The sequence below is a fragment of the Alosa pseudoharengus genome, unplaced genomic scaffold (genome assembly GCF_046254945.1).
Source record: "Alosa pseudoharengus isolate Yale_2024_CS ecotype anadromous, Long Island Sound unplaced genomic scaffold, YU_APseudo_1.1 YU_APseudo_1.1_scf_14, whole genome shotgun sequence".
In the NCBI taxonomy this organism is placed as follows: Eukaryota; Metazoa; Chordata; class Actinopteri; order Clupeiformes; family Clupeidae; genus Alosa; species Alosa pseudoharengus.
The window spans coordinates 30,348,935-30,367,234 of record NW_027468609.1 but is presented as its reverse complement, the minus strand read 5'-3'; the positions used below and the strand labels follow the sequence as shown (position 1 = coordinate 30,367,234).

Genomic DNA, 18,300 nt, shown 5'->3' with positions numbered 1-18,300 from the left:
CATGTTGAAATAACCATTGTGTAGGTCTGGAGTGGGGCAAGAGAGAATTTCAAATTTTTTTAAAAAGTTTATACTTTTTGAGAAATAGGGGATTAAAAATGTTAAAAAGCTCATTTTCCCCCCATAGACTTGAATGGCTGTGATGTAATAATGACCTAAAGCCAGCTGCGCTCGTTAAGCTCCCAGAGTAGTTCCCAGGCTAATCAGAACACTGGCACAGGTGTCACCTGTGAATCCAACTGTCTCAGTTTCTAGTGGAAATACCATTGAAATCCTTTTGATCTGTAGTTAGAATTTCAACGTTGCTTCAATATTAATGAAGGGTGCAAAAGTGATGTAGAATAAATGTTGCAAATGTTGATTCAATGATTTTAACGTTGACAAAGTAATGTTAATTTTAACATAGATTCAATGACTAATTGTTATCTGGGTGCAGAATGAGCAGTCATCAACACCAACTGAAAGCCCCGTTTTGCAGGTAGTCTTGCATTGCATACAATTAGGCTTTCTCTGAACTACATTTTCCAAAGGCCAGCTTTCGTGCTTGTGTCACAACTTCAGAACGGCTTGACGCACAAGCTTCAAATTTGGTGTGAACATTTGTATATGGACTCAACGATGAAGTCAAATGTCAAGGTCAAACCCACCTTGAGTGTGATATCTCAAGAATGCCTGATACACAAGGTTTTTTGGTACAAGGGTTTGTATGAACTCAAAGATTAAGTGATTCAATGTTTTTTTTTCCAGGAATCTCCCCACCAACATTAACCCAGCAGCTTTCCATCCACTATTGTAATTCCTTTGGGATTACATTTTTAGTTACAAAAATACTATTTTGTATTTGAAATACATATTTGAAATATATACTGTACTGTATATCATAAATACTGTCCATCCTTGTCCATATAACCATATTATCTATTATCCACAGTTATCAGGTTCTGTACGAAAACAAACTTTTTGGCAGGGAAATGCATACCTCAGAGAAATCAAAAATCAAAAACACTTTTTTGTTCAAAAACACAGTCTTTATTGCAATGAAACAAATTTCAGACTTCAAAGCGATCCTGCTGTATGTAATGCCAGTGGTTTTACACCCATTAATTGTACAAAAAGCTAAAGAACAAAAGTTTCATACTGTAAACATCTTATATACACTGAATTGTTAGAACCCCATAAAAGTTATTTTGTATGAAAAACAATCCTATTGTTGAGTGCTATAGTGATCTGTCCTCTGGCAATCAACATCCATTTTTTATTCAATATAATTTCTGAATATATCTTAAATGAATTGGACTGTCTCTGGATCCACATTTCACTGCACAAAAGACTACCCTGTTGGGTGCAGTTGTACTCAATGTAGTCTTACAAATTAATCACTAAATGTGTTTTGGGGTGCCAACAATTCCACACATACTCAGAACTTCACTGGAGGGAAGACAGTGTATACAGTGTAATCATTTGCTGAAATGAGTAGCCTACTTGCTCCAACAGTGTACAGTATGTGTGTGTGTATGTACAGTATGTATATATAGTTCTGGAAAGAATTGAGAGACCACTGCACATGTTTCTGATGTCATCCTACAGTTGCTGAGTGACATTCGAATAAGTTGACGGTAATATTCAAACAGTGGTCTCTTCATTTTCTTTCCTCCAGAGCTTTATATTACAGTAATACACACACATTCATTTTTTCTTGTGAAGTTGAAATGAACAGTTGTTAATGTAATGTGACCCTGATATAGCAGAACACTTTTTTATTATTCAGACTGTTTCTAATGGCTTTCTTATTTGAAACGGTGTTTCTAATATTCAGTCTGAAATTCATTTAGTCTCAAATAAATTAACATTATAACTCACATTTTAAAACACCCTGACTATATGCCAGCATACACTGAAATGTGTGCATTTTTGCATCAAGTTATGTTAAGGATTTTACAGGACGAATATTGAAAAGCAACAACATGATTCTTAAATATAGCTGCAAGCAGCAATGTGGGGGCCAAGCAGTGCGCTATAGCAGGAATGGCATTGCCATGTCATGAGCAAGCACTCACAGCAAGGTTGATTGCAATTGGATAAAGAATGGCTGAGAAATAAGCTCATTTACTTTGTTACAGCGCCCCTAGAGGCCAAATTACACCAATGTCCTTTTGCGTTCTCAAAATCAGCTACCATGTCCCTCTACCAAGTTTGGACTTCATACACCAAAGTGTTGCTGAGATGTGAGCTCACTTTCTTTATTACAGCACCCCTAGAGGCCAAATGAGACCACTTTCCTTGCATGTCCTCACAATCAGCTAATATGTCCATGTATCAAGTTTGGACTTCATACAATGAAGCGTTACTGAGAATATGAGTCCACTTCCTGTATTACAGCGCCCCCTATAGAGGCCAAATGATGCCAATTTCCTACTGTGTCCTCACAATCAGGTTCCAAGTCCCTGTACCAAGTTTGGACTTCATACATCAAAGCGCTGCTAAGATAGGAGCTCACTTTCTGTATTGCAGCGCCCCCTATAGAGGCCACATGATGCCAATTTCCTAGTGCGTCCTCACAATCTGATACCAAGTCCCTGTACCAAGTTTGGACTTCATACATTAAAGCATAGCCGAGATGTTAGCCCACTTCCTGTTTTGTGGCTTCATCGCCATATTTGATTGGCTGTCACGGGCAAACAAAAATGAAATTAAAAGATCTGACAAGTATCGTTTGTGTGGCTCGGTCTGAAGATCATCTCCGACAAGTTCTGTGAAAATCGGATGAAATTTGTAACCACTGAAACTTTTCGTAGAGTTTGGACTAAATACAATATGGCGGAGGTCCAATATGGTGGAAAGTGATAGGATAGGGGTCGATGAACTCTGTATGGTCCAAGGATTCAGACACTACCTCGATTGTGAAAATCAGACAAAAGAGTCAAGGATCACGCGCATGAACGCATGTCCAGCATTGAACTGGTGGTGGCGCTAGAGTGTTCAATGTATATGCATATAAATTGCTGTGAGTGATTGGGACAGTGTCCTGACTAAGGGTGTCGAGTTTTGTTATGTTAACTCAAAGTGCCACAGATATGTTAGTCCACTTCCTGTTTGGCGCTTCATTGCCATATTTGATTGGCTGTCATGGGCAAACAAAAATTAAATTGAAAAATCTGACAAGTATCGTTTGTGCGGCTCGGGCAGAAGATCATCTCCGCCAAGTTCCGTGAAAATTGGATGAAATTTGTGAACGCTGAAACTTTTCGTAGAGTTTGGACTAAATCCAATATGGCGGAGGTCCAATATGGCGGAAAGTGACGTAATAGGAGTCATTGAACTTAGGTCGGTCCAAGGATTCCAACAGTGCCTGATTTTTGAAAATCGAATTCACCGTTCAATGGTCACATGCGTGAATGCAATCCAGGTTCGACCCATTGGTGGCGCTAGAGTGTTGGGCATAGAGTTCTGTAAATTGGTGAAAGTGATCATGGGACAGTGCTGAATCAGTGTGCCGAATTTCATAACTTTAGACCCAGCGGTTCAATTTTCGGCCAGATTTTGACCTGTTGGTGGCGCTAGACGGCTGGGTTTAGAGGTCCGTAAATGAGTGTGAGTGGTCAGTGGAGTGTCCAGAAACTTTCGGCCTAAAAATCTGCACTTTTTACCCAGGCGTTCTATGGGCTGCCATAGACTCCAATGGCGGAAGTATAATAATAGGAAAAGCTAGTAACTCAATGGGTGCCTTCGCAGCTTCGCTGCTTGGCCCCCAAATATATACAGCAGATACAGTATGCTCTGTGATTCCGTAAATGAAGCATGTCTATGGCTGAAGTACCATCATTTGTTCAAGTCTCTATGTCAGATATATATATGCCACCCAGCATTTTAGCAAATAATACTGAATGCAATAACTCTGACTGTTCACTGTCTGACTGATCGTAGCCTTATTACAGTAGTATGACGTAAATATTTGGACCCTATAAAGCAGAGTGGAAGTCCACCGACAGACACAAAAAAGATACTAGATGAAAGAGATTGCTATGCCAGCATAGTTGTCTCATTGTCCCTTCTCTCCGCCACATCAGAGAGTCTTCTTAGTTCCTCTTTGGTTCATAAAACATTACCCACTTATTGCAACCCCCCAAACCCCATCCTCCCCCTCCCTTGCAAATGCCACACGCCAAGTATTGAACAACGTCTTTCCACTTTCCACTGTTCGTCCTCCCAGGTCACTCCCACATCACCCATGTTGGACCCGAGAGGTAAAGAGTCTCTGGATTAGTCTAAGTGCTTGTTATGGGTAGGGCTGGGATCCTGCATCAGTAGACTTTGCCTCTAGGGGGCGTTGTTTTTCAACGCCTCAGTTTCACCCTCATCTGCCTCACCGTCCTTCATCAGTGGCTTGTACTTCCTCTTGAAGAACCCAAGCTGGAAAAGCAACACCATATTTTAGCTTAGCATAACATTTCTATATATGAAGAGTTCAGATGCAAAACCCTCTAAACGCCACCTCTGTCAAAAATCATGGTGAGTGAATGCTCTCCATAGTATATGTTAATTATTATAATTTAGCTTCAAAAACCGCTAAATACCACTCTATTCCTGGTCTGAAATAATTATTTGTAGGCAAAAACCTATAGGTTATTTAAAAAAGTTAATTAAAAAGAAAAGTGGTCAGACGGTTTTAAAGAATTTTGCATCTTAATATATATATAACACACACACATTCACACTATATACATACATATATATTACCTGTGTTTTTTCACTAGTGCAAAAGTCACAAAGACTACAAACCAAAAGATCAATATACATTATATCCCACAAATATGTTAATATATAAGCAACAGACTTAGGGAAAATGTACAGAGAAAATTAACAATATTCCACCTTCCATAGTACTGCCGTCGCTATAGCCAGAAGAAGCAGACCACCCAGCACACTCCCCACGATGACTCCAACGGGCACCTCGCCTTTCCCGCCAAGTTTGCTGATGGTCACTTCAACCTATAGAGGTTGGAGAGAACAACATTCACAAAACAGACACCTGCTATGAGTACTGTGCATCCTTTAGCTGTTCATTTCGCTCTGTGCTCTGAAGAGGGCAGTATACACCAATAGTACATATAGGTACATGATCTCACAAATGCATGTTTAATACATACACAGGTAACTTTTATACTTTGAACGCTATGCACCTATACAACCACTCTTCTCTATCTCATACATTAGTGTAAAAAACACTATTGTAAGAATCGTAAGATGAGTAGAACACTAAATATGGGATGCTTGTTGGTGTGGACCTACCTCACGGTGTTTGTCTGTAATCACTATCAGCTCTGGCTGGGCAGTCTCCATGTCAGCACTTACACTGAGAGTCACGGCCTGAAATGATGCCTGTACAGAACAAAACACAAAACTCATAAACAAATCACCCATATAGCTTAAACAAAGCACTTACTCATGTATAAGGGAAGGACACCAACCTCAACCTTTATTTGATATACTGTATACATCATGTCAAGTCTCTATATGTTTAAGTTCTATATGTCAAAGCACCACAATTTATACATTTTTATCCAAGTAAAGGTAAGTGTTGGTTACTTACAGAAGCAAAAGTGCCTTTCCATATCCGTGCTGTCACATTCACAAAGTACTGGCTCTTGATGGCCAGGTCTTTGAGGACACATTTCATTGATTCACACGTCGAGGTCTTACAGTCCTACAGATTGAGCAAGAATATTTAGCACAGGATGGACATTGATGATGTATCCTTCAACAATCTCCCCAAGCCTAGCCTAAGTTGTATAAATATGCATTAAGCCTTCTCCCCAGTCCCAGTAAACATGTGGCAATTGCTCCATGCTCGCTAGCTAAGCCACTTTTTAGAGTTTAACACGGTTTTAAACTCGCGTTGAGTTGAATATGTCACGTGACTTCTTACTCCCCATTGCTGTGTCATCAGCACCTCCGGTTTAATCTGCTATAGCATTTTTTCCCAAAAACTTTTTTGGGTCGCCTTGTCACGATGTAGGTCTGCAATATACCTTTCTGACACATGAGGGAGCTAGTGAGTCGGCGAATCCAGAGTCGTATATATACCGCTCTGGGCGAATCCAATCGTATCTGCCAGCCCTGAACGAGTGTAGGCTACCTGCAGATAGGTTTAACATAAAGTTGAGAAATGCTTGCTTGGTTGACGAGAAAGAAGGGTAATGATGATAAATCAGCAAAGGTCAGTGCACTTCAGGAAAGCGAGGGAAGTCAGGTGCCAATCCGCAATGAAGCTGCAACTAGTGTTAGCGTTGAAAATACAGAGGGTGTAGGCCTATGTGAAAATAAGGCTAGCATTAACGCTGCAGCACAGGGATCTGAGAAAATAAAAAAAATAAAAATAGCGACAACGGCAAGGCCGTACAAAGACTACTTTTTGAATCATGGCTTTGTAAATTGTGCTGGTCCTAGCCAGGATGCAAGGCCAATGTGTGTCATCTGCAGTGAAAAACTGGTGAACGAGAGTTTGAAGCCAACTAAACTTAAGAGACATTTAGAAACACTGCACCCCGAATTTGTGGACAAACCATTAGATTTCTTTCAAAGAAAGGCACAGGAGATTAAATCATCTGCAAACGTTCTCCGCAGAAATGTAACATGAAATGACAAAGCCCAACTCGCCTCTTACCAGGTTGCTTACCCTGTGGCCATTGAGAAACAGCCACACACTATAGCTGAAAAATTAATTTTGCCTGCCGCAATTGACATGGTTAGCGCGGTCATTGACGAGAAGTCTGCTGAAAAATTAAAATGCATCCCCATGAGTAACAACACTGTCTCACAAAGAATACATGACATTGCAGACAACCTCGAGGAGCATATTACCGACTAAAGACAGCAGGATGTTTCTCAATACAGCTTGATGAGAGCACTGACGTCTCAGATTGCGCAACCTTGCTGGTTTATGTTAGGTATGCCTGGGAAAATTAATTTATGGAGGACTTGTTGTGTTGCTTGAATATCCCTACGGGAACTACAGGAGAACAGATATGTCGTGTCTTGAACGACTATGTGGTTAAGTGTGGACTTGACTGGGGCAATTGTGAGGGCATAACGAGCGATGGGGCCGCAAATATGACAGGCAAGAATAGCGGAGTTGTAAAACGAATAAAGGAGGCAGCAGGCAAGGAAATTACATGGAATCATTGTTTCATACACCGCCAGGCATTGGCATGCAAGGGTATACCCCCCGACCTTGACAAACCACTTAGCGAAGTTATTCGCATTGTAAACTTCATTAAGGCCAGCGCACTTAACAACCGGTTGTTTGATCAACTGTGCACCGACATGGGAGCAGAACACACGCACTTGTTGTTTCACACTGAAGTGCGCTGGTTGTCAAAAGGCCGAGTTTTGACCAGATTCTATGAACTTAGAAACGAAATCCATGCGTTCCTCACACAGAAAAAGTCCGCTCTTGCCGAATTATTCACTGATGATTGGCTGCTCAAATTTATCTGGCCGATATCTTTTCATCGCTCAACGAACTAAACTTGAAATTACAGGGACGGCACGACAATGTTTTCCTTAATTGGAAAAATGTTCAGGCTTTCCAAAAGTCCTTGAAGTTGTGGCTTGCACGACTCAGAAGGCCAGACCCAAGTCTATACATGTTTCCCACGGTGTTGCAGCACGTAGAAGAACATGATGTTGCGGCCACACACGTGAAACATCTCTCTGCTCTTATTCAAACTCATCTCGCTGCGCTTATTGAGAATTTTGATCGCTATTACCCAACAGAGAGGTATGACATTATGAATGATAAAAGGTGGATCCAAAACCCCTTCGAATTTGAGAGTCCAGAGTCTTTGCTTGAGTTGACGCTTAGTCCTGCAGAAGAAACTGAGTTGTTGCAGCTCACCTGCGATCGCACTCTGCAAAGACGCTATGGATCTGTGACCTTATCATCATTCTGGATAAGCAATTCGTCAGAATATCCTGTCCTCAGTAGGGCCAGTATTTCTATGCTTATTCCTTTCACTACTACATATATGTGCGATTTGGGATTTTCTGTGCTCACAAAAATGAAAACAAAGCACAGAAATAGACTGAATGTTGCGCCTGATATGCGTGTTGCGCTCTCCTCCTGCACCCCGGACTGGAACGCACTACAAATACGCAGACAGGCCCACCTATCCCATTAGCAAGGTTGAAAGGTTATTAAAGCCATGTTTTGTATTTGTAATCTTTTTGTAATTCTTTTATTGATTATTTTGTTACAATATTGCTGGTTCAATTGAATATTGAGAAGAAAAAGAAATGGGCTAGCAGTTACGTTTTAAATAGCCTACATTTTAATGTCCAAATATGCTATATTGGATATTGGATATTTTAATATTGCTGGTTCAATTGCATTGTTTTTCATCGTTTAAAACTTGAGTAGTAGCCTACTAATTGTTCAGAGAGGCCTGATGATCACTCATAACAATAAAATATCATATATAAAATGAAATAACAATAAAATGTCATCATAATGTTCAATAATGGTCAACTCCACCTTTATTTTGTGATTCACAAATAATGCATATTGACTTAGGTCGCGATGGCTTGTGACTTTTAAAATATGGGTCCCCTGAAAAAAAATTTGGGAAACACTGTGCTATAGTGCTTTACCTTGATCTCAATTGCTGTGTCTTCAAAAGTTTTCATATCATCCACTAGAGCAGTGTTTTTCAACCACTGTGCCGGGGCACACTAGTGTGCCGTGAAAGATCATCAGGTGTGCCACAGAAAATTACCCAAATGTCACTCACTGGTCCAGAAAAGCAACTGTTGCATCAAAGAATTTATAACCACATCCTCTCATTGAGTGTATGATTGCACTATTTGCAGTGCAATGTCTGTTGTATACAACAGGGGCCCCATATCCAGTATTCACAGAATCATCACATATCCAGTTCATAACAACAATTAAATTAGATAAAGTCACCTACAAATGAAACAGCTTGTTTTATTGAGCAGGTCTTGCATAGAAGCCATAATAAGGCCATATCTGTGTATTATTTGAAAATTTAGGCTATGGTATGTTTATTTTTTCTTCACACAAGATGTTAGTGTGTTGTGGGACATTTTAAGTGTCAAAAGTGTGCCGTGGCACAAAAAAGGTTGAAAAACACTGCACTAGAGGGCACCTGTATGTGCGTATTAGCAGAGCCGTATATGTAGAGAGGTTGGCCCATAACCTATATACCTATGGTTTGGCCAACTAGGGAAGCTATCCTATTATGCGATTGGTTCCGAGGCGGTCACATGGTTCGTAGACGCCATGTTTCATACCAACATTCATCAGATCTCCATTAACATAGTACAGTGAATAGTGGACAAAATATAATAAATTGATATTTGAAATTGATCATAAAAATATCATTAATTATAAAAAAAAAAAAAAAAAAAGGCCAACTGTTGTGCGTATGGCTGCAGTGCAAGACCGGGAAGCGGAAAACTGTTGTTTATTGTCAGTAAAGTTTAGGGGAAGTAGGAAGTAACGTTAGGAATCTCTGATCAATGTGATTGGTAAGGCTGGACCAATGATTTCAGTTAGAGCCTGTCGCGCAAGTGTTGCAAACGTTTCCCAATCGAGAGTCACCAGACTCTATTCATTTCGTGAATGAGTTTGGATTATTCCAGGCTACTAAAGCGCAGCTCAGCTAGCGCAATGCTAACTGACAGAGCAATGGGCCCCCATGTGTCCAGGCTGAAAGGACCCACACACCAAGTTCCAGAAATTACGCCTATTTATTGGTATTCCCTAACAATCAACAGTCAACAGCTTTAGGCAGGTTTCTGAAATGTAAACACACACACATACATTATTCACATACTGTACTCACCAGTTTCTCCATGTCCCCGAAGGTCTCTTTGGTAAAGGTGGCTGAATGAGGACTGGACCATATCTTCAGTGGGTCGATCAACCCGCTCCCATCACAGCTCACTTCACTGGGCTGGGGAGAGGGCTAACATTAGACATGATCTAGCTGAACCACTATGCTACAGCTCCTACTGTATACTCTCAACAGCCAAGATAAATTAGAATATAATCTCTGAGAGCCATGTGACAAAGACACAATGGTATACAATCTGACTCAGGAAAATGTATGTATCTATAAACTACTTTGCCAACTAAAAGGGATGTTGCAAAATTACTTTGAGTCACAATTTTTTTTGGGTTACCTCCCACACATTCTGTAGCATGTCATCTATAGTAACGTTGATGCATCATCATGGGAAAGAAGCATGCGCTCGTACCTCACTTCCACATGGAAAACTCTTAGATTACACACATCATTACTGTGTGCTGGAACAACTTACTGGTGCAGTCTTCACTCCAGTCACGTAAAGCAGTGGATTCCCTCCTTTGGTTTTGGTTGGCATGGAGACAGTAAGATAGACCAGGTTAACTGGAAAGTTGACTGTGGAGGCCTGTTGGGGAAAATTCCTACATATCACCCTATGCTGTGACTGCAGAGAATATGACTAGGCAATCCATGTCAATATACTCTACTCTGGACACAGCCAGCCAGGCTCTGTTTGTAAGCTGTCTTAATTTGCCAAAAATATATGTATTATTATTATATTATTTTAAATATATTCAATTATATGCAAAACACTTTTCAGTAAATATTACCTTAAATCTGCATTATGAATTTCAGGTCTAAAACTATTGAGCAGGCAAACACATTTCCAACCTTTTCTGCCTGGCTCACAGTGCATAACTACAAAGTGGGAAACCCAAGTGTGTTTATCTGCCCTTCACATGGCTGCATAGCGTTGCTTTAAGTGAGCTTATAGCATACAGTACCATTTGTCCATAGGTTTGCATGTAATTAAGTATATGCAAAGAGAAGAAGGCAAAACATTTTGGGTATACTCATGTCAGTGTCAAGTGTACAAACAGGAAATCTAGTCTCTCTGTACTTTTATTTGATTTCCCACCTCCTACCTTCAGCATGAAGTTGAATTCAGGGCCAATGTCATCATAGCTTGTAACAGTAGTCTTGACACTGTCTTCCTTTTCAACCACATAAAAATTCATGTTGGCCTCCCTGGTAAGACCAAAGCAAGACAACAAATGAGTTGCAAAGCATTTTTTTCTTAACAACCTTTATTTCATTGTCATAGTAGTGCACAACTGACTTTAGACTAGCCAAAAGCTAAGCAACACTCAAGTAGGAGATGTCTGACTTTGTGGTCATACCTGGTGATAATGATCTCCGAGTCATACTGCACCGGAATGGAGAGAGATACCTCGTTATCTGTGGGAGTTTCTTCTTTGCTGTCACTGTAAGAAAACAGAGAGATTATTGGTCTCATGTTGGTTGAGGTTGGTTAAACTTGTTGGCAGTGATGCAGCCTGGGAACTGGAGCATCATTCACACATAAACCATACTAAAACTACCACAGTGTCTAGTGGCAAGCACATTATGTACTTCTAGGCCATAGCCAACTCGCTATCTGAAACATACAAGCTTATCCTCAAAAGGTCCACCACCACATGTTCAATTTCCTTGAAGAAATAAATGCAGATGAATACATAGAAAGGTGATGAGGTATTTTCATTTTTATTGCAGTTTGAAGATGAGACTTCAAAAGACAGGTTTTGAATTATGTTTCAAGTAGAACATCCTTAAGCTGCTGATGCATGGGGCAACTTTTTGAGCAATGTTGCAGGGCAACCACATAACCAAAATAAACAGGCCAGAACCACAATAATGAGGAACATTGTCCAGCAAATTCAAGTTTGTGTTGCTACTTACTGTGTGGCAAAAAACATGTAGAGCATTAGACAATAGATTAATTAAATATTGACCAACTTAGATTTTGCAAAACACTAGTAGAAACACAAGCTCTAGGATATATTCTGTAGATTACTTATATATAAATGAAATGAGAAATGTAAAAGAAAAGCAACTGTTACAAATATTAAACATTTACCTTTGGGCTTCAAAGTTAACTCTGGCTTCTTTTTGCAGTTGGTCAAAATTGAAGTCAAAGATTAACTCAAATGTCACCTGTAGACAATGAACACAATCATTAAGTTCTAGTAAAAAATATTGTTTGTAAGCGTAATTAATGTGCATTATGCTAATCTTTGTCTAACCGTTTGGTCTTTCTCCAGAGCAGGGTAGCCCACTTGGCAGGACAGGCTTTGAGATTCGGCCACTGCCGTGCACTTCACCTCTGTGCCGTCACTCTGAAATAAAATGCACATAAACCTTCTTTTCAGTATGGATGCAACACAATGGACTGTATCTGACAGCATATGAGAGTAAGAGTCCAGGGTCCATGAAGCACTGATCCCACTGATCCACCATTTAGACACAGGAGGAAGTAATGGCTCAACAGTCTACAACTAGGTCTGGGTGTGATCTCTGGCATTAATATATAATATATTAATTAATACATCAATATACATAGATAAGATAAGTCTCCAACATTAATATACAACAGGAAAAAAGACACTGTGCTATAACATAGCTGACATGAATATATTTTACAGTTTTACTTTGAGGTAGCTAGTACATAAAGGATAGTTCATATGGGCAGTACATGTGTTAAATACATACAGGCTGTGTGATGGAGGCGTAGAAGAGGTTCTTAGAATATGTAGCGGAGACTCTGGCGTTGTAGGCATTCTCCTTCTTGTTGGTCACTGACACAGTGAAAGACAGTATTCTGTTCTTCTGGCTCACCAACATGGGAGAGGAACTGCACAACATGACAAAGCCCAGACATTATGTTACACAACACAGTAACTAATCTTGTGTAGCCTGGGGTCCGTTGCACAAAAGCAGAATTAAGACATCCGGGATAAGTTACTGAGCTGCGCTCAATGAATCCAAAACAAGAGCGTACAGGCTTAATTGGTTGCACAAAGACCAAGCCAGGATGAGCAGACACGGATTCATCAAGCCAGGTGAAACCTATCCCGGATAAGTGCGCGCTCACGGCTCCCTCAAATAGACCCCGCCACCGATCACAGATTCACTGATTCACCATGGCAACTAGCGGCTTCATTGCTTCTTCTACGGTGTGAAGTAGGTAGCGATAGCCTTTTCACAACAGCAACAAACAGCAACACCTCTGTTTAGGAGAATATTGCAACTAGTTCCGCCACCACCACGTGCGAAATGGTTAGGCACTCCCATGATGTCACATTGTGGCATGACAGGTCGGGAATGGCAGGTATGTAAAAGTTAATTAATGATCACAAACGTTTAAATAATGACAATGGGTCTAGGTATATGTGATAACAATGTGTAGTGGGCAGTGGAATAATTATTGGTTTCCATTTGTGGTGACTGCTGACTGAGATAAGGGATGAGATTAAATAGATCCTGGAACTTAGCCTGGTCTGGAGCAGGCTAGCTCCAAAGAATAAATCGCCATGGTAACTTATACCATAACATATCCTACTGCCCCCTATCCCGCTTTTGTGCAACTGGATCACGGATAAATTGAGCCAGGATAACCAAGATATCCCGGCTTAATCCCTTATCCTAGTTTTGTGCAATAGGCCCCTGGTTAAGATTCTTTGTAAACTTTGTAAATGGCAACACTCTGAACATGTTCCACACAGCTATGACTGAAGAAGCCTATTGATTTTCAGATACACATGAATGTGATACGTATGTGATACTAGCACTTTAGGTAACAGTATAAGGAGCATTTCCCTGAAATGGCTGACCACCCATTCATCAAATCATGACATGTACAGTGTCCTGTTTTATGGGAAAACAATGAGGCAATTGAGTGAGGGAAACCCTAAAGGCCTGCGTCCTTAAACAGCATACATGTATGTAAAGTCAATCAAAAGGCCAGTTAAAGACTGCTAGAACATTACAACGTGCTGTTGTTATTGTGAGTCTGGAGTTTTCAGCAAAGCCTTGGCTGTATGTAGTTAAATTTTAAGACTTTGTTAACTTTATTAAGGGTGGTGTCATTGCCCACATTAAACCCTAAAAAAGTGTACAATTTTCCACGGACTTTACTGTCTTTCTTTGTTAGCTACACTTCCCTGACTGGATTATATTAGATTATACTACATAGTGATAATTTATTCCATCCAGCAGTATCTTACATGACAAGAAAAATGCAGAACAAGAACACACAGAACAATAATGAAACAAGTGCAGCCTTGCACACTGTCTATCCACCACAATTGTACATGGAACTGTCTATATGGTCAAGTGCACTCATTATGTTGATGCCATTTCTCCAGTCACGTGAAGTACACTAACTTTCCTGTTGACTCACCTTGACTGCTGTCCACTCCTCTTCACGCTCAGCTGCAGGTTGCTCACACACACGTCGTCTGTGCCACAGTCCTTGGAAAATGGGATCTGAGCCAAACAAAGGAAATGCATTCAACCCTGGGTATTTTTACAAATGCACTTGGTCGTTTTATGCTAAATTAGCTCAGTGCATTGTGTACAAACAATAGATTGGAGAATAACCAAATAAATCAAATGCATAATTCTGGCAGGCTGGTATTTAGTTCTACTTAACCGCAGACACTCACAAAGAACTCCCACGCATTTTTACTGAATGCGTCCAAGACGGGATTGGCGTCTGGATTCTGGAGGGCGATGTCCACTCGCAAAGCAACAGAACTGACAAAGTCAGGCGCCTCCTGCAAGACAGTGAAATAAATGTGTCAGTAACTCCTGTCTCTCTACACAAGCAGCATCAAGCATGAACAAACTTTGACAATAAGAGTAATATCTTTGTATTGTTATATCACTCAAATGTTACATACTGCATCAATTTACGCATGTGAGTTTACAGTAGAACAGTGTATTCCTGCATACCTGCACATAAACTATGTGGTCTTCACACAGTGGCTGCGTGGTGATGCGTATGTCTTTCTGTACAGTGCGTTCTGAGTTACTGAACTGGCCTCTGGAACTGACTCTGGAAGACTGCAAGTCCGCATCCAGGGTGAGGTTATATGTTATGGCTTTAGAAAAAAGATTTGTGGGGAAAAAAGACTTGAGCTTTGTATCATGGCAGTATCGTGTGCTAGAATACAAAGGCATGAGTAACTTGTATTCTAGACTACCACTCAGATTACTGTCAAATTTAGAGAATCTGAATCATTTGTCTGTACTGTCCATCTACAGTTGCATCTCAAAAAATTAGAATATCATGAAGAAGTCCATTGCCTTGTCCAGACAGAAAGATAAAAGGCTCTGGAAACCATTGTCGGTGTTTTGACTTGATTAACTGATTAGAGCTCATTTCAGGTCGACAGCCGTAATCATCGAGATTAGAATAACCAAGATTAAAACAAAACAAAAAAAGGCTTAAAATATTTCACTTGATGTGTATTGCTTCTAGATTATATGACATTATATAACTTTCAGTTTATGTTTTTCATGACATTCGCCATTTTTTGAGATGCATCTGTATGCCTCAAAATGCAAGCCGAGATAATAGAAACAAAACAGTGCAAAAAAGAAAGTCATATCACATTGTGTTCACAGTGCAGTGCATTTCAGTGCATGACAGGACAGGCTTACCCACTGGTCCTACAGGCCTACTGGGCCTGAAGCTGGCACTGAAACACACCCTGGCAGTGAAACACGAGGCCTGCCTTCCGCCTAAGCGGCAGTCCTTTTTCAGGATGCTGATCTTGTCAGGCGTGAAGGAGGCCTGAGCAGTGACTACAGCCACGCCTCTGGACCTGAAGATGGGAGGAGAATTAAAGAGAACCATTGCGTGTTAATCTGGTCATATTAATGCAATACTGTTAGCTAACATGTGATAATGGAGAGGCTTAGTGGTTAGAACCATTGTGTGTTAATCTGGTCATATTAATGCAATACTGTTAGCTAACATGTGATAATGGAGTGGCTTAGTGGTTAGAACCATTGTGTGTTAAGTAAGGGATAATGGACGACACGGTGGTCTGTTCACAGAAGTTAATGCACGGTCGAGGTTGTAAAACGGCCCCGACGCGAAGCGGAGGGCCGTTTAAACCTCGTAAGTGCATTAACTTCTGTGAACAGACCACCGTGGAGTCCATTATCCCGCTTATTCCACTGTTGCCACTTGCGTTGTGTTCATTTCCTGTTACAATTTAAACGTTTTAATCGACAAAACTGTCTTGTTTGTAGAACTACTTTCTTCCGACACATATCAACTAATTTCTCAACTTGCAGGACAAACTGCCGTTACTAGTTCTAAATGAATGGTTGCTACGGCCAAAGGCCAGTCGTTAGTTCTAAATTGATGGTTGCTACGGCCAAAGGCCAGTCGTTAGTTCTATCTCTCCCGTTGTCAAGCGGGCATATGCCAAGATTCTAAAAGGAAAAGGCTACACTGTCAATGTCAAAATAGCTCATTTAACTCTGTTGCAATGTGACAGTTGTTTATGATACACTACCTTGCCCACCAAAATACTAAAAACAGACATGCACTATAGGCTACAATACTATCATGTGATAATGGAGTGGCTTAGTGGTTAGAACCATTGTGTGTTAATCTGGTCATATTAATGCAATACTGTTAGCTAACATGTGATAATGGAGTGGCTTAGTGGTTAGAACCATTGCGTGTTAATCTGGTCATATTAACACAATACTGTTAGCTAACATGTGATAATGGAGTGGTTTAGTGGTTCGAACCATTGCGTGTTAATCTGGTCATATTAACGCAATACTGTTAGCTAACATGTGATAATGGAGTGGTTTAGTGGTTAGAACCATTGCGTGTTAATCTGGTCATATTAACGCAATATTGTTAGCTAACATGTGATAATGGAGTGGCTTAGTGGTTAGAACCATTGCGTGTTAATCTGGTCATATTAACGCAATACTGTTAGCTAACATGTGATAATGAAGTGGCTTAGTGGTTAGAACCATTGTGTGTTAATCTGGTTTTATTAAAGGAGAAGTCCGGAGTCATGACCCATGAGTTTGCCCCCAGATCGAGCAGTGTAGCTGCCTTACTAACTCAAACTAGGTAGCACCGTTTTTGTTTGTTTCTTTTCGTAACGGCAGTACTCGGTGACCTAGACAAACTGAGATCTTTGTGAAAAAACTCAGAACTTCTCCTTTAATTTGAGGCCACTCAATGAAAAATGGTATAGGAAGACACAGCTGGATGGACCCTCTCTTCACATTAATGTGGAGGGAGGGAGGAGGAGTGGGATCACATTGGTGATGGAGAACACGTAGACCTTCCCCAAACTAATCTACTATTCCCATGGCAAATCAACACAGCTGTTCCTCTGCTACATTTGGAATCATGGGAAAGGAAAAACCAACCTAAATGTCATTAGCCATGGAATATCTGGCACTCAGCATATGGCCTTTAGCATTCCAAATCTGCACTTTTACAATACATCATACATGTACACACATATATTTAGAACATTTAATAGCAATACATGTAGATTTATCTAATAGCAATATTTAAATGTATGGTCTTCATGGTGTGGACTCACCATAGCTGCACCACCTTCCCATAAGCTCCTACTGAGATGTCTGGGATGGTGTCTCCGTTCATGTCTCCACTGCCATCCAGAAAGCGTCCAAAGTACTGCAGCGCAGGGTCCACCTTCAGCCCCACAATTCTCTACAACAACCAACACCATGACATGACTACTTGGAGCACCTTAATGTTATTACATGAATTAATGAAACTATTGTTACCTTTAGCTGCTGTGATCAAATAGCAGGTATCAGTTAATGCTTTTTGTGTTCCACAGGATAAACATCTGCCTAAGAAGAGGTATTTTATAGGTATACCTGTGAGTGTTGCATTCGAATAGTGGTCTTGTCTCCAAAATAGACGTAAATGACTCCATGGCTGTTGTCCTCCAGAGGTGCTCCCACCACAACGTCACTGAAGCCATCCAGGTTGAGGTCAGGCATGGCAGAGATGGCCATCCCAAATCGGGCGTTCTCCACAGCTGAAGAACCGACTAGGATGCCCTGGTCACTCAGAATCCCCTAAAATGATCAATCTAAGGCTTAGCCCATATATAATATCTACAGACTATACAACAGAAAATATATAATTTCTGAAAGCTACAGGCCTTCACAGTGCAAACAATCAGAGTCTGTCTGCCAGTAGATATCCCCTCTGATTCAGCAGAACAGGCAGCCAGAGCAATTCCCTTATATGCCAATGGAAGTTATGATGACTCCTCAATTCCTAAACCAATATTTTCGTTTCGACCACTAGATTATTTACAAAGGGACACTTTAAACAGTGCTCTAATTGAATAGTTGAAATTCTGCTTACAGACTACTGCCCTGT

The 18,300-nt window shown here is 40.5% G+C and overlaps 1 protein-coding gene across 1 annotated transcript in view; it reads right to left on the bottom strand.

Annotated features, from left to right (window-relative positions):
- Nucleotides 1-1,012: 1,012 nt before the first annotated feature.
- The window catches only part of LOC143123326 (integrin alpha-2-like), a 34,463-nt gene continuing 17,175 nt past the window's right edge, over nt 1,013-18,300 (bottom strand). Inside the window, exons 14-30 of the mRNA XM_076284638.1 lie at nt 17,787-17,990; nt 17,483-17,613; nt 15,555-15,718; nt 14,844-14,992; nt 14,555-14,665; nt 14,290-14,375; nt 12,600-12,741; nt 12,134-12,226; nt 11,968-12,044; nt 11,231-11,314; nt 10,976-11,078; nt 10,345-10,455; nt 9,867-9,977; nt 5,591-5,704; nt 5,290-5,379; nt 4,873-4,989; nt 1,013-4,410 (exon numbers count right to left, since the gene is read on the bottom strand). Coding sequence (XP_076140753.1) covers nt 4,318-4,410; nt 4,873-4,989; nt 5,290-5,379; nt 5,591-5,704; nt 9,867-9,977; nt 10,345-10,455; nt 10,976-11,078; nt 11,231-11,314; nt 11,968-12,044; nt 12,134-12,226; nt 12,600-12,741; nt 14,290-14,375; nt 14,555-14,665; nt 14,844-14,992; nt 15,555-15,718; nt 17,483-17,613; nt 17,787-17,990 — 1,980 coding nt within the window. The 3' untranslated portion in view covers nt 1,013-4,317. The remainder of the gene's footprint in view (nt 4,411-4,872; nt 4,990-5,289; nt 5,380-5,590; nt 5,705-9,866; nt 9,978-10,344; nt 10,456-10,975; nt 11,079-11,230; nt 11,315-11,967; nt 12,045-12,133; nt 12,227-12,599; nt 12,742-14,289; nt 14,376-14,554; nt 14,666-14,843; nt 14,993-15,554; nt 15,719-17,482; nt 17,614-17,786; nt 17,991-18,300) is intronic.